Source organism: Diuraphis noxia, unplaced genomic scaffold (assembly GCF_037042655.1).
Source record: "Diuraphis noxia isolate RWA-SAM2 unplaced genomic scaffold, SU_Dnox_SAM2 contig0001, whole genome shotgun sequence".
In the NCBI taxonomy this organism is placed as follows: Eukaryota; Metazoa; Arthropoda; class Insecta; order Hemiptera; family Aphididae; genus Diuraphis; species Diuraphis noxia.
Window position 1 is genome coordinate 88517904 of NW_028301711.1, and position 16901 is coordinate 88534804.

The 16901-nt window shown below is 32.6% G+C and overlaps 2 protein-coding genes and 1 pseudogene across 6 annotated transcripts in view; 1 reads left to right on the forward strand and 2 right to left on the reverse strand.

Annotated features, from left to right (window-relative positions):
* Positions 1-16901, reverse strand: part of Hs2st (Heparan sulfate 2-O-sulfotransferase) — a 92957-nt gene that overhangs the window by 61498 nt on the left and 14558 nt on the right. The gene's annotated exons all lie outside the window — the stretch shown is intronic.
* LOC149062365 (uncharacterized) lies at positions 6539-8959 on the reverse strand. Its single transcript, XM_089221778.1, has one exon. The coding sequence runs from the start codon at positions 8957-8959 to the stop codon at positions 7097-7099; it is 1863 nt and encodes a 620-aa protein (XP_089077904.1). The 3' UTR covers positions 6539-7096.
* LOC149062366 (uncharacterized) lies at positions 12830-15563 on the forward strand (annotated as a pseudogene).

The window sequence follows — 16901 nt, forward strand, 5'->3', positions numbered from 1 at the left end:
TCGTCGTTCGTACGTTATGTTTTATATATGTAATTTAAAAGTCAAAATAAAACAACGTAATTAAATATTATATTGTTAATTGTTTTTAGTATTTTTGATTAAGTATTAAAACACCACATGGCGCAGTCGGTATGTGTTATTATTAATAATTAAATAGTGCAGATCAATGAGATAAGGATGGATAACTTAAGGCCACCAAAGGAACTGAATATCCATGAAGCACATGTAGAATGGCCGAAATGGAAAAAGAATTTTAATATATACAAAGTAGCTGCTGGTATATCAAAAAAGAAAAAGGACGAACAACTAGCCATCTTCTTACATATAATAGGGGAGGATGCTAGAGATGTGTTTGATACATTCGAGACAGAAGGAGAGGTAACAGAACTTGACAAAGCAATTGAACTCTTTGATGTGTTTTATAAGCAAAAAATTAATGAATGTGTCGAAGCATATAAATTTAACATTCGTGAACAGAAAGTAGGTGAAACTTTCGAAGAATATCTTTCTGCGTTAAGAAAATTAAGCGAGAACTGTAATTTTGGAACAATGAAGGACCGTCTTATTAGAGATCGAGTAGTGGCTGGCATTGTTGATAAAAAATTACAAGAAAAATTTCTGTCTGAGGCTGACTTGACATTAGAAAGAGTAATTGATTTAACTAAAAAATATCAAGCAGCTCAAGATCAAAAACAACTTATAAATAACACGGTTGTAGAAGAAAAATCAATAATGAAATTAAGCAAGCAACAATTTAAACAAGGTCAATCAAATGCAAAAAAGGTGACAGTTAAACAAATAGAAAACTGTTCAAGGTGTGGTAGAACACATGATGTCAATAAATGTCCAGCTTATCAACAGGAATGTATGAAATGTCATAAACCTAACCATTTTGCTATAAAATGTAAGTCTACTATTGGTACAAATAACAGTAATAAAAGTGATTGGAAGAAATCGAAAAAAAAGAGCACTATTAAAGAAATATCAGTTAAAAACAATATCGTTTCTGCATCTGATAGCTCAGGAGACCTATGTCTAGGAGCAGTATTTTGTAATGTCAACAAATGTGAAAAGCGCAATTCATCCAATACAGCGGTTCAGTGGTATGAAGAGCTGCAGTTTGAAGGAAGAATAATCCAGTTCAAACTAGATACAGGAGCAGAAGCCAACGTAATTCCATTATCTGTGTTGAATGAGGTGGGATTAACGCCTATCACAGTGAACAGATGCAGAGAAAAACTTGTAAATTATTCAGGTACTGATATTAATGCTTTAGGTAAAATGAATTTATTATGTAAAATTAAGTCGAATGAGGAACAGTATTTAGAGTTTTTTGTTGTAAATAATGAAAATTGTGTACCAATATTAGGATTAAATACATGTGTGGAACTTAAGCTAATTAATAGAGTAGACATCTGTCAATTAAATCCTGATAAATTTAATTTAGAATCTGAGATTTATAAAAAGTTTAAAGATATTTTTCATGGGGTTGGTAATTTCAAACAAAACTATAATTTAGAACTAAAAAGTGATGCTAAACCAGTAACGCATGCACCAAGAAAATTTGCTATCTCCTTATCAGATCAATTAAAAAATGAATTAAATAAATTAGAAAATATGGGCATAGTTAAAAAAGTTAATGTCCCTACAGAGTGGGTTAACTCTATGGTAGTAATTAAAAAACCTAATAATGAGTTGAGAATTTGCTTAGATCCACAGGATTTAAACAAAAGTTTAAAAAGAGAATATTTTCCTATGGCCACAGTAGAAGAAATTATGGGTAAAATGTCAGAAGCATGTATTTTTAGTAGACTAGATGCGAAAAAAGGGTTTTATCAAATTTCATTGAGTGAGGAAAGCTCTAAACTAACAACTTTTAATACTTCGTTTGGAAGATATTGTTTTTGCAAACTTCCTTTTGGACTGAATGTAGCACCAGAGATATTTTACATTTTTCTCAGTTATTAGAAGGTCTTGAAGGAGTGCAGGTATATATGGATGATATACAGGGTGGGGCAAATCAAACAGTGCAGTTTTGTTAGGTTGGTACTTCACGTGTGGTGGGGATATTACGATTATGGTGGTTTCATTTCGTCGGGCAGTCCATGCCGTTTTTAGTCATTACCATGGTTTGGTCTGGTGAACATCGTGGCTTTGCCGTCCGCACGTTTTTTGAAAATAGCCGATCGTTCGTCGCAACTCAGCGAGCGTTCCGGCTGCAGTTTAACCTTGCGCGTCATGATCCCGTCCCTCACCGTAATGTTATCGCGAATTGGGTGCGTACATTTGAAGAAACTGGATCTACACTAAGACTTAGAGGTTCAGGAAGACCCAAAACGGCAAGAACATCCGAAAATTTGATAAGAGTGAGTGAAGCTATTGTGCAGTCGCCTACGCGTTCTGCCCGGAAACATTCCATTGCATTGGGCATTTCTAATCGGTCAGTAAGGAGGATTTTGCACCAAGATTTATTCTTCCACCCCTACAAAATTATGATTGTCCAAGAGTTGAGTCCACTCGACTATGAAAATCGCATGAATTGCTCACAAGAAATGTTGAACCGGATCCATGCGAGGTCAACATTTTTCAGTAGTGACGAGGCTCACTTTCATCTCAGTGGGGCGTTGAATAAGCAAAATTTTCGCTATTGGGCAGAAAATAATCCACGGCAAATTCATGAGAGACCTCTTCACTCTCCAAAAGTGACCGTGTGGTGTGCGATTTCAAAATTTGGTGTGATTGGGCCTTATTTTTTTGAGGAGAATGGACAAACCGTAACTGTCAACGCTGAACGTTACGTTTCCATGTTGGACAATTTTTTTGAACCTCAATTGGAAGAGTTAATGGAAGAAACAAATATGGGGGACATCTGGTTCCAACAGGACGGGACTACAGCGCATACTGCTCGAGTTTCAATGACGAAGCTGCGACAGATGTTCCCTACACATCTCGTCTCTCTGAGGGGTGATTTGAGATGGCCTGCGCGCTCACCAGACTTGAGCATTTGTGATTTTTTCTTGTGGGGCTACCTGAAGGAAAAGGTTTTTAAACATCGTCCTCACACCTTGGAAGAACTCAAAGACCGAATTAGGGAGGAAATTGGCGCTATACCGGTCGAAATGTGTCAAAATGCAGTAGAAAATTTCAGAAATCGCCTTCACCAATGTATCGCTGCTGGCGGCCATCATCTTTCTGATGTCATTTTTAAAACTTGATACATAAAACGGCATAATGTAATGAAAAAAATTAAATAAATATAATTTCTGTAAGTTGCGTAGTTTTTTCTTAATAGCCTTTCAAAACTGCACTGTCTGTTTCGCCTCACCCTGTATTAGTTTTTGGAAAAAACGAAGAAGAGCACAAGTCTAGATTAATGAATGTTCTACATAGATTGGAAAAAAATAATGTTAAATTAAATAAAGATAAGTGTGAATGGGCGGTTAGTAAATTAATTTTTATTGGTCATGAATTTTCAAGCACTGGTGTTAGGCCAGACCCTGATAAGGTAAAAGCAATTAAAGAAATGGCACAACCAAGATGTAAGAAAGATATTGAAAGATTCTTAGGAATGTATAATTATATATCAAAATTTATACCCCATGCATCAGACAAAACAAAACCACTAAGAGATTTTCTAAAACAAAATTCTAGTTTTCAGTGGAGCATAAACGAGGAAAATATGTGGAATAGATTAAAAGAAGATTTATGTAAGGTTCCGGTTTTGCAATATTACAATGCAAATAAAGAAATAATATTATCTGTTGATGCTTCACAGTATGGAGTAGGTGCGGTTCTGCTTCAAGATAACTTTCCGGTTGCTTATGCATCTAAGGCATTAAACAGAAGTACAGTCAAGGTGGGCTCAAATCGAAAAAGAGACGTATGCAAAGTTTGGGGTTGTGAGCGGTTCCATCAGTTTATTTATGGTAGGAAAATAATTATAGAAAGTGATCATAAACCGTTAGAGTATATATTCAAGAAGCCATTGATAGATACACCTTTAAGATTGCAGAGAATGAGAATTAGACTTCAAATGTATGAATTTAGTATAAAATTTAAAAAGGGTTCCCTTATGTATATAGCAGACACACTTTCAAAAGCATTTATTGAGGATTTGGATGAAAAAAATGATGTTTTAAAAGTAGCAGAAATTGAAATGCAAGGCACTTTAGAACATTTTCCTATGTCAACAGCAAAACTGGATGAATATGTAAAAGAGACAGAGAAGGATAAAGACTTAGGGGTCATAAAAGAATGGGTGGTAACAGGTTGGCCATGTTATAGTAAAGTTCCAGACAATTTAAAAGTTTATTGGAATGTGCGTAACTCATTGATAATTAGCAACGGGCTATTGTTAAAAGACAATAAGATAGTGGTACCATTATTCTTGCAAAAAGAGGGTTTAAATAAAATACATTACAATCACCTAGGTATACAAAAATGCAAATTGAGAGCTAGAGGAGCAGTGTATTGGCCAAACATAAATAAAGATATTGAGTTAAAAGTGAAAAGTTGTGAATTATGTGCAAAATATCAAGACTCAAAGTGTAAAGAGTTTATGAGACCAAGTGAAACTCCAGATGATAGTTGGCAGATAGTAGGTATAGATATATTTCATATTAATAATATGAATTTTCTTTTAGTAATAGATTATTTTTCAAAATATGTGGAGATAGCATTATTAAAGAAAATTGATTCTAATCATGTCATATCAGAATTGGTCCCTATATTTGCCAGATTTGGAATTCCAAGTGTTTTATAATCGGACGGTGGCAGACAACTTACATCAGAGCAGTTTAAACAGTTTGCTAAGGAGTTTGACATGGAATTGGTAAATTCTTCTCCAGTATATGCACAATCTAATGGAATGGTTGAGAGAGCCATACAAACGGTAAAAAAAATGTTAAGTAAAGCTTTAGAAGATGGTCTTGATTGGAATAAATGTTTGATGGAATACAGAAACACTCCAATTAGTGAACTTATTCCAGCTCCAGCTGAGATATTATTTAAGAGAAAAGTTAAATCATTAATTCCCAGTATGAGCAATTTTAAAGTCAAAGGTACTAATCAAATAAAAGAAGAATTAATTAAGAGATCAAAGAAACAAAAAACAATGTATGACAGAACAGCAAGAAAAGGTGAACATTTTGAGGTAGGCGATACTGTATGGATACAAATAAGAAATGAAAACAAATTCTGGAGTAAAGGGTTAATTGTAGAGAAAGGAACAAATGATAGGAATTTCAAAGTAAAGGTCGTTAATGGGGGAACGCTATTAAGAAATAGGAGGTTTTTAAAACACAGGATAATATTAAATGATGTAGAAAAAAATATTGTGAATGAAAATGATTTGGAAAAAACAAATGTGTCAGTTAAAAGGTCAGAAAGAATAAAAAAGACACCTGGTTATCTTAAGGATTATAAGTGACAGGATGGATGCTTATATTAGTATTAAGTACAAAATATTAAATTATAATGTGTTGTTATTGCAAATTGTATTAATGTTAAGTAACTAAAATATTGTGATATGTGATATATTTTAAAATATTATCTTGCTTAAATAGTTTTGTTTTTTTTTTAATATTTTGTTAAAGGAAGAGAGATGTGGTAACACTGAACTAGTGTTATCATATTTTTGTATATCATTATTTTATTTTGTAAAAGGTTAGCTTACAGTGTTCGTCGTTCGTACGTTATGTTTTATATAATTCGTCTGTTAATAGGACAATTGATGTAACCCCCACTTTTTACGAAATCGATGTTTTGATTGAATTGAATTATATAGATATAAATACACATTTTGGCCAAATATTGTAACCCTCACAAGCATTTTTCTAACCTAAAATTCACTTATAAATTATTTTTTTTGATGTAAGCCACATCAACAATCAAATGTCAAATAACGTAAGCCACGAGGGTTACCCTAAATTGTGTATTCAATTAAATGTTTGTAGGCCAACTAGTGTAAGCTACAACGTAACCCTATACAAAACTTATACCGAATCTACAGTTGAATTAGCCAATTAGTGTATCCCACTTAAACTAATTTATTGAATTTATTTTGATTTTATCAATTTAGTATTTTATTATTATAACACGGTTGTTGTATTTACTAATCAAGTGATATAACTGATTATGTGATAACATTATAATTTAATACGGTGAAGTTGGTATTATGTGGTGTATATAACGGCCATAAAGAATAGATATTAATAATTGATCACGTCGATCATGGCCATGTGCCCATTATAATCACTTATCTTTATTTCATAAATATTAAATTCAGTATTCACATTTCACTTCTTAGTTCTTACTTCTAAGTCTAGTTTTTCAATTTTTAATAATGAATAATAACAAAAAATTCAATAGAGCAATTAAAATCATGAATCTATTACCGAATAATGGAATCGAAGATGCTATACATAGTATACCTAGTGTAGTGATCCCTCACTAACGCCTATTATTTGAGTTCAGCGACGTTGGATTGACAATCAGGTTTTTCAAAGGAGACGGTGATAGAGTTACAAGTTACACAACGTTGAAAATATTAAGTATTTTTATTAAAGTAAAATATAAAATTATATAAATTTGAGGACAGAACGTAAAGTATCTGCCCGAGAAATTAGTAGTAAAAATTGGAATGAACTTATGTATAGCGGCGATGTTGAGGACAAGCCCAACGACTATACTAAGTTCTACATTGAGTGAGACACAAACTAATTCTAATTCTGCAATGGACCTAATCCTGTATTTATGCAGAATTTTTACACGGTAGAGATTGTAGGGAGTGGATCAAAGGAACCGCAAAGTGGTTGTTATTGCGAGTGTTTGGATTCCCAGTAATTCGGCGAGCCAACGCCCATACATTCGGCAATATTCTAATCTAATTTATTGCTCTGTTTTCGTACTTATTTGTAATCGATACGCGGTTGAATCTGGTATCGATAAAACTGTCATTCTCGAGGTCCAGGAAGACAGTAGTATAATTGTAGTGTGAATTGTAATTATAATATGTTAATGTAATTAAAAAAAATAGTAGAGCGACTCCGTCGGTTTACTACATTCCTCCCCTCGAAGATGGAAGTCCCTGACTTCCTCAATTAAATCCATATGGATTTAATTTTGTATAGTGGACCTCCGGGCTATTCCGTGGTGTAAGTGGAAATCCAATTATATCTTCACTTTGATGACCCGTTCCTGGTTGGTTAAGTTCTTCATTTTCTTCATGAACGTGTTTTTGACGTCTACTTTTGAATTTTTCTGTTATTTTCTGTTTAATGCTGTGCATCATCATTAATATCATAACTATGACAATACAGCCTATAGTTATGTATAATACATAGATATACAACTGTTGTATGCCTTGAATCTCTTCGATTTTTCCGTTGATTTTGTTTCGAGTGTCCAAATTTTTCTTTGAGTTCGAAACTACGTGTAAGTCGTCCATGTTATTTGTTTTTACGTGATAGTCTTCCATTAAGTTGTTAGTCTCTATTTGTGTTGAAACTTGATTTAGGTCTATTCTTGCCCTTGGATTAAAATCTGCGTATTCAGATTTATAGTCGACTTTTCCTGGTAATAATATGTCTCTAGTCGCGTAGCCTTTGCAAGTTTCGTTTAAGTGAATGATTCCTACTCCTTTGAGTGTGTGGCTGGTTGATTCTTTGTCTTCATCACAGGTAATGAATAGTACATCATGGTTGGTTACGTATATCCATTCATTTTTGAACCTTTTTTTATGAAAAATAGTCGTACCGATTTGGACATGCATTATTTCACAACTGGGTGGAACTTCGGAAGGATCTTGTAATAGTAGTACTTCACATGTGGGTCGTGTGTTGCGAGGATGTAAAGGATTGCCTTCAGGACATAATAGGAAATCTCTAGCGTGTTTACAATGAGTATAGTAAGATTCATCATAAGTTGCATAATGTTCTTTAGTTTTACTTATAGCTAGATACTTATTAATAGGTTTTATATAAACACAATCATTGTCAATACATACTGGTACAGGTATTAAATTATATAAAACAAAATCATTTTGGTATATTAAAGGTAAAGAAATTATAAAAACTAGGTTGTCGTTAGCATAATAAATAGCAATATCTGAGAGTTTCACTAGTTCATAAATGTTAGTTATTTCTAAGTCAGTGGGTAAATCTGTTCCCCCTGGTAGTGATACTTTAATATCTTTAACGTGTTCTAGTAACTTCTGTGGTGTTATTAAACTTGGGTGTATAATTCCTATTTTTGCTTGGTGTATAATTTCTAATAAAGTATTGGTTTCTAATATATGTTTAGTAATTAATAAATTAACCTGTATAAAATGTTTGGTTAAATAATTTTTGATTTGTTGTTCCTTTGTAATATTTGTTAGATCATTTGTATCTAATGACAAATTAAAATATCTGTGTGTTCCTATACCATGGTTCAATTGTACTACTTTAATTTGTTCTTTAATTAATTTAGATTGTGAAGAGTTTTGAGCCAGTCCTATGTTAAAGTTAAATTTTCTTATGCATTCTAAGTTGCATATTCCATAGATTAACCTAGCTGTTTTTGTTGCAAATTTAAGAAGAGCATTACGTTTAACAATTACGTGTCCTATAGAGTTTAATACTTGTTGTTTTTGCTGTTGTAAGTTTTGAATTATATCGTTAGCTACAATAAGTAAATTAGTACAGTCAAAATTATTGTTTACTGGGTGTATGTGTTCAATACATAATGCTTTTGTTTTTTCTATCATAGTATCTATGTAATCAAATTGTTCGTTATATTTGGCTAGACTAATGTACGCCGTAAGGTCCCATTGAGACGTTATAAGTTTCAACGGTCCCCGATTTTCGTAGTAGATACCGGAATGTTGGTTTAAATGTTCATCGGTGAATCGTAATGTTCCTGACGTAAATGGTATTGTTAGTAGTATAAGTCTGGAAATGTTTTTCAGTTCATTAGTCATACTTAAAATAAAATTATCATTATACCTAAATCTTATATATAAAAAAAAAAAATGATAAAATTAAATGATTCCCTTTTTCCCAATATTGTGTGTTTTAACACTTAAATCTAATAATACGCATATGTTTTTATATATACTTTATTTTTATTTGGTTACTTATTTATTTAATTATTTATTTTAGTTATATATATATGTCTTATTTTTTTTTTTTTTTTTTTTTTTTTTATACATATTTATTTTATTCTTATTTATTCGTCCTGTCGTGCCCTATCTATAATGTTTGGGGCTTTGCTGTATAGTTTTGTAAAAAGACAACGTGTCCAAAGGACATCAGTTAGTGGGTTGTGTGGTTCGCGCGAGCCATGTCTACATTTACAAACGAGTTGGTGCGCTTCCTGCAGTTTGAGGGCTCGCCCTTGTTTGTTGAAAGATCCTAGCAGCATGGATGTGATGATTTGCTTAGTATTGCACTTAATTAATTGTAAATAAAATTCCCCGTTCATATTTTCGTCCCAACCCCTTAGCGTGAAGGTTGGTTTAATTACTCCAAGTTGCTGTAGGATTTTAACATCCGTACTCCCCTCCCATAATATTATGGTTTCGTAATATTGTAGTAAGTTCTGAATTTGTATAGTTGTTAGATTTGGTCGGGTAGTATGGTCGGAGTCGTAGATCTGCGCTAGCACGGGTAATAAGGTGTTTGGTTTATTTTTAAATATATTAACTAGGTGTTGAACCATTCTTTTCCATTCGTCGTTCGACACAGGCCGATCCTGGTTTAGTACCAACGCACGACCTTCCAATTTGGTAAGGCAGTTAACTGGGTGCTGGCCCAAAAAAGCTCCCGAAATAAGTATGATGTTATCCCGTCCCAGGTTAGTGAATTCAAAATCCACTATAACGTACTTGTGTCGATTGCTAAAATTGTAGATATATGATTAGTAAAATATATATATATATATGAGAGAAAGAAAGAAAATACAAAATTAAGAAGGATAAACTGTGTTATGCATGTGTTTTTATAAGAAAGTTAATCTCATATAGTCTAGTATGTCCGCTGGTTCTTCGGTAGTGTCAATGAATTCTTTTAAATAGAGACACAAGGGCTTGCGTAATGGTCTTTGTGCGTTTGTCATGTCATGCGAAAAGTGGTTGATAGCACGCGTAATAGTTGCGATTTCCGCTGTGGAATATGGTTGGAGTAAATTTTTATTGGCTGTGTCAATGTGAATTAGTAAGCAATTTGGTATTGCGTCGGAAAATAAGTCAATAATGTTATGTGGTTGTTGTCTCCCTATTATTGTGCTAAGTTCTCTCATGAAAGTTTGCTGTTTCATACTAGAAATAAAGGAAAAAAAAAAAAGAAAAAAAAATTGAATAAATATATTACTTGTATATATATATACTTAAGATATAACGAAATAGTGGTAATTCTTTTATTGGCGATCGTTATCATTTTCATGATAGCGCTTAACGTTATTTATGTGAATTCTATATTCGCGACGACCTTTTTGTATTGTTATATTTTCGTTGTCGTGTACCAAAATTATTTCATATGGTCCTTGCCAATTTAAATCGAGTGGGTTCTTCTTGCTATGCTCTTTAATGAGGACTTTGTCACCTACATGGAGATCGATAGCATTTATAGTAATATCGTAATAATTTTTATTTTGTTCCTTCTTTTTCATCAAATTGTCCCTAGCGATTTTATGTGTTTCCTGCATAACTCGTCGGAGATCGAAAACATAATCGTCATAGTTATATTGTGGTTCTGGTTCTTTATTAAGTGCAGAAGGAATATTAGGTTTGGTCCCGAAACTAACTCATATGGTGTGAAATTTGTAGAAGTATGGGTAGTTGTGTTATAACAAAACGTAGCGTAGCATAATAGTTTGTCCCAATTATTGTCCTTGTCTACGAAACTTCTAAGATAAGTTTTTAATGTTTTGTGGCTACGTTCCAAAAACCCGTTCGTTTGTGGATGCCATGCGGTTGTTTGTACTTTTTTAATATCAAGTAGTTTGCAGATGTTTTTGAACATGTTAGAAAGAAAGTTTGTACCGCAATCTGTCAAAATTGATTTAGGAATACCAAATGTGCAGACATAGCATTCTACGAATGCTTGTGCTACCGTAGATGCGTCAGTGGATGATAAAGCAATGGCCATGGCGTAACGAGATAGCTCGTCTTGCAATGTTAAAATGTAAGAGTTTCCCATTAATGTTTGTGGTAGTGGCCCTACGATGTCAAGGCAAATTCGTTCGAAGGGTTTAGTGACCGTACTGGTTATTAGCATTGGTTGTTTTGTCTTTTTATGCGATTTATTCTTTTGGCATAGTTCGCAATTTTTAATGTACAATTTTACGTCTTTTTTTATATTACGCCAATTGTGGTTAACCTTGAGTCGTTTAATGGTACGTGATACACCCGAATGTCCTCCTAACGGTGAGTTGTGGTTTTCGTATATAACTTGTTGTTTCTCCTCCTCAGTAAGCTGTCCCCCAGTATAAATTTTAACTACGATGTTTGTGGATTTGAATATATATCGGAACATCGTTCGAATTCTAGAATAACTGGTCAATGACGTAGTTCCGTCTAATTTTAGTGTAGAAAAGGATTCGATTTTATTATCAATGCAATAATCTTTTATGTTTTTAATTGCCTGGTAGATCTCTTCGGCAACAAGTGGTACCGAATGGTATGGTATAATGTTATAGAAAATTATGAAGTGTGACCCATTTGTGTGCTTATAAAACCGGTTCTCGTTAGTGAACTCTATTTCATTAATGTTTATGTGTTTAATAATTTCGCGTACGGTCGGGTGTGTTATTACTTTATCTCGCGGTAGTGTAACAACTATGTTCTCTTGGTTAACGACCTTGTGGAGGTCGTCTTCGATTTCTAAAATTTTCGAATTAAAGATCGGTTTATTTTCCGCGTTTTGAAACTCGTTATAGTCCGTGTTCGATTCTGTTGAACTGGTCTGTACTACTCGTATGCGCGATAAACAGTCTGCATTCGAATGTTCCGGACCAGCTCTATAAGTTATAGTATAATCGTAATCGGCTAGTTGCAAACGCCAACGCATTAATTGCGAGGACGCGTCTTTAATACCGAACAAGTAGGTTAGTGGTCGATGATCGGTTACTATATTAAAATGTCGACCATATAAATATGGTCTGAAATATTTCACGGCCCATACGATGGCTAATAATTCCTTTTGAACAACACTATAGTTAGTTTCCGCTTTATTAAGTGTCCTACTCGCGTATGCGATGGGTTGATCCTTAGGCACATCACCTTGAGATAATACGGCCCCAATCGCATATTGCGAAGCGTCGGTGCACAAATTGAACTTCCCTGCTTCCCAATCTGGATAGACTAGTAATGGTGGGCTCATTAAAGCTTTTTTTAGTTCCATAAAACTATGTTCGCAATTATCAGTCCATACAAATGGTACGTCTTTCTTAACTAAGTGAGTTAGTGGTTTTGCTATTTTTGCAAAGTTATCGACAAAACGTCTATAGTAATTTAGTAGTCCTAAAAATGATTTAATTTCTTTAGCATTTTTAAGTCTAGGATAATCTCGAATACATTTAAGTTTGTTTGGATCTGGTGATACCCCGTTTTCATTAATTACGTGTCCCAAATAGATAACTTCCTTTCGTAAGAAAGAACACTTTTGAGGCTGTAACTTAAGTTTATGTACACGCAGTCGATTAAAAACGTGTTCGAGTTTTTTCTGATGGTCAACTAAGCTAGACCCGTGTACTACGATATCATCAAGATAGGCGGTACACATTTCTTCGAGACCCATGAGAACAGATTTCATCGCGCGTGTAAATGTAGCTGGTGCTGAACTTAGGCCAAATGGCATACGCAAATATTCGTAATGCCCTGATTTCGTAGAGAAGGCCGTTTTATGCACGTCGGCTGGATCTATTTTAATTTGGTGGTATCCCGAGGCTAGATCGAGAGTGCTAAAATATTTAGATGTTCCTAACGATTCGAGTATTTCGAGCAAGTTAGGAAGACCATATGCTTCGTTTTCCGTTACTTCGTTAAGTTTTCGAAAGTCTACGCAAATCCGTAATTTAGGTTTCCCTGTCGAGACTAAGTTTTTTTTCTTTACTACCGTAAAATGGGGTAACTTTGATAATACGGGGTAACTTTGATAATCTACATTTTTCATCTTTACATTGATAATATCAGGTGTTTATATGTAAAAGTTGTCGTTTTTACTCTTTTGTCGTATAGTGCAAATGGTCATGATCCAAGAATGAATTATTGATAAATCATTCTTATCATAAATTGTTTGTTATCTCTCGTTGTTTTACATGCTTTCAAAAACGAAATTATTCTTTTCAAGAATTAAGATCTGCGCAAAGTAAGTACATTTGAGAGTACAATTATTTTACATATTCCGAAAGAATGGTGATACCACGACAATTGAAATACGTTGTTGAAAAATATGTTTTGCTTTAAATTTAATGAAATAATTGAATTTATTTGACTTGGGGTAACTTTGATACATTTAATTTTTATTTTATTATAGTGGCTCGCACTCAAAGAAGGAAATTAGGCAGTAGACTGTACAAAAATTATACAAATGAAACTTTAAACGAAGCACTAACTAAGATTGCTAATGGTGAGATGTCCATACTTGCTGCAAGTAAAGTTTACAACATTTCATATGGAACTTTGCACAACAAATATAATGGTAAACACATAAACCGACCTGGAGCTCCCGGAGTATTCAGTGATGCAGATGAAATGACTTTCTTGACAGCAGCTATGAAATGTGGACAATTGGGCTTTCCACTAACAATAATGGACCTTAGGTTAGTATTGAGCGACAATTTTTATACATTAAAAAATTTATACACAGAATTTTTTTTTTAAATGAAGTATTAAATAAATATTGAATCATCATAAACAAATGAAATGTTTTTATTTGACTGGCTTTTGATTTTGTTACTAGGTATTAATTATATTTTTATTTTAAATTTTGGCAAACCTGGTGTAGGTATGTGTTGTACATTTACTTAAATTAGGTACAATGTACATATTGATTTCAATGATTAAATATTTTATCAGGTTAATTGCAAAAACCTTTTTGGATTCTAAAGGCATTGTTGTTGAAAAGTTTCCAAACAACTTGCCAGGTAGAGATTGGGCACACAGTATGTTAAACCGACATAATAATTTGGTATGCCAACGTGTTGCAACCAACATTGCACGTAATGGTGCAGAAGTTTCTCCAGAAATCATTTCTGAATATTTTGATAATTTACAAAAAGTGATTGAAAATGTTCCTGCTCAAAATATATACAATTATGATGAAAGTAACTTGCAAGATAATCCGGGGAAACTCAAAATGATTTTTCAACGAGGAACAAAGTACCCAGAGCGTGTTCAGAACCATTCTAAATCCTCTACGTCCATTATGGTTTGTGGTTCAGCTGCTGGAGTACTTTTGCCACCATATATTATATTCAAAGCTAGTGAAATGTGGCAACCATGGACAGAAGGTGGACCAAAAGGCCAACCATGTTGTTCAGAACCATGCTGTTCAAAAGGGTCTCGCTATAATCGTACAGCTCATGGCTGGATTGACGGAGTAACTTTTAAAGATTGGTTCAAAACAAGTTTTTTGCCTCATGCAAAACGTCAAGTGGGCAAAAAAGTGTTAATAGGAGACAACCTTTCTAGCCATATTCAACCAGAAATTATTTATCTATGTGAACAAAATAATATTGATTTTGTCTGTCTTCCAAAAAATTCTACCCATCTTACACAGCCTCTGGATGTTGGGTTTTTCAGACCTCTAAAGCAGGCATGGCGAAATTCCTTAAATGAATGGAAAAATCAAAATACCAGATTAAAGGCAATCCCTAAATCGTCGTTTCCAACACTAGTACGCAAAACTCTTAATGCTATGACAGTTTTAATGTTGGTGGTTCGATAACAAGAGATTTACAATCTTCTTTTAAGGCTACAGGTATTTTCCCACTAAATAAACTACATGTTATGGAAAAGTTACCACAGCAAGACAACTCAGTTCTAATAAATGACAAGGTAACTGATTATCTAAAAAGTCAAAGGTATTTTAACTCTGATGAAAATTCCAGAAAAAAAAGGAAGAAAATAACAGTAGCTCCTGGAGCTAGCATAACATCAGCTACACTTGGTTTGGTCCCATCTGATGAAGAAATAGAGTTGAATCACCAACTACTGACAGTTGATGATTCATAATCAGATCATGGAGCTAATGATGAATCAATTCCAGAATACCAAGAACCAATAACAGAAAATCTTAAAATTGGCACATTTATTTTAGTGAAGGTCAAAATTGGAAAACGTTGTGCATCAACATATATATATATATCTTGCTGTCATAAACAATATCACCGACAACATTATTAAAGTAACAGGATTAAAATCCATAGATACATCCAAGCAAACATTTAAACTAGTAAAATGTGATGTGTTTGATGTTTCTATAAACAACATTCAAGCAGTTTTGAAGTTTCCAATGATAGAAGGTATTGGAGATAGTATTAAATACAAATTTCCACATTCTGTAGATGTGAGAGAAGCCTAATAGAATAATACAGTATGATATTTAGTCTGACAGAAACGACAAGACTGAACATGTATTAAATAGGTATAGGTTTTTAATTTTGTACTATTATAATAATTTTATAATTTGTTGTTATGGTTATATTATTTTAATAACATATTGGTAATGTCTTCATTAATAATATAATATAAAAACAAGTCTGACAGAAACGACAAGACTGAATAATAGTATCAAATAAGTGTTTTTTTTTTATTTTTATTGTTATAATAATTTTATAATTTGTTATAGTTATGTTATTTTAATAAAATAGATTTGTTATCTAATAATCTAATATAATAGGTAATGAGTCTGTTAGGAACAAAAAGACTTGATAGATATTAAAATGAATAAGTTTTTTTTTTATTTAGTATTATTATAACAATTGTATAGATGTATGATTATATAATTTTAAAAAGTTATAGTTTATTTGTTAATAAACAATTGTTTTACTAGATAATTGATTGGTATTTATTTTTAGAACTATAATATATTAATAATAGCAATCAGTGGATATCCAAGATTTTTAACTAGGAGAGAGCTTGAATCATAGGCTAAGTAGATTAGGAACACAGCTCATGGGGGAGGGGTCGATAACCCTGTAGTAACCAACACCCTTTGACATCACTACATCAACCATATTACTTTACATTCACTAGGTATGTCTTAATAACCTATATCAATGTTACCCCACCTAAGTAAATCGTGAATAACTCAAAAAGTATAAGTCAGAAAAAAATTGTTCTGCCAACATTGATAGTTTCACTATCATACCATTTGATATAATGTATAAAAATAGTAGGTATCAATGTTACCCCAAAATAAGTGGAACTTTGATAGGTACATTCAATGCTTAAAATTATTTTTATATTAATTATAAATAAAAAATAAATTTAATTTTATTAAAATAACATAACTATAACAAATTATAAAATTATTATAACAATACAAAATAAAAAAAAAACACTTATTCGATACTATTATTCAGTCTTGTCGTTTCTGTCAGACTTGTTTTTATATTATATTATTAATGAAGACATTACCAATATGTTATTAAAATAATATAACCATAACAACAAATTATAAAATTATTATAATAATACAAAATTAAAAACCTATACCTATACATGTTTTGTAATTAATATACCTGCTGAATACAGTACTACTACCGATGCAATAAAAAATTCAGATCAATATTATTATAGTAATAAAAATAATAATATTGATACAGTAGATCTAGAAATTATTGAGGAAGACCTTGGTTGTGAAACTGGAATGGGCAATGTTATTAACAGTAATAATGATAATAGTTTAAATCATAAA

Coding starts and splice junctions, on each gene's coding strand:
- LOC149062365 (XM_089221778.1), bottom strand. CDS start 8,959: ATGACTAATGAACTGAAAAACATTTCCAGACTTATACTACTAACAATA.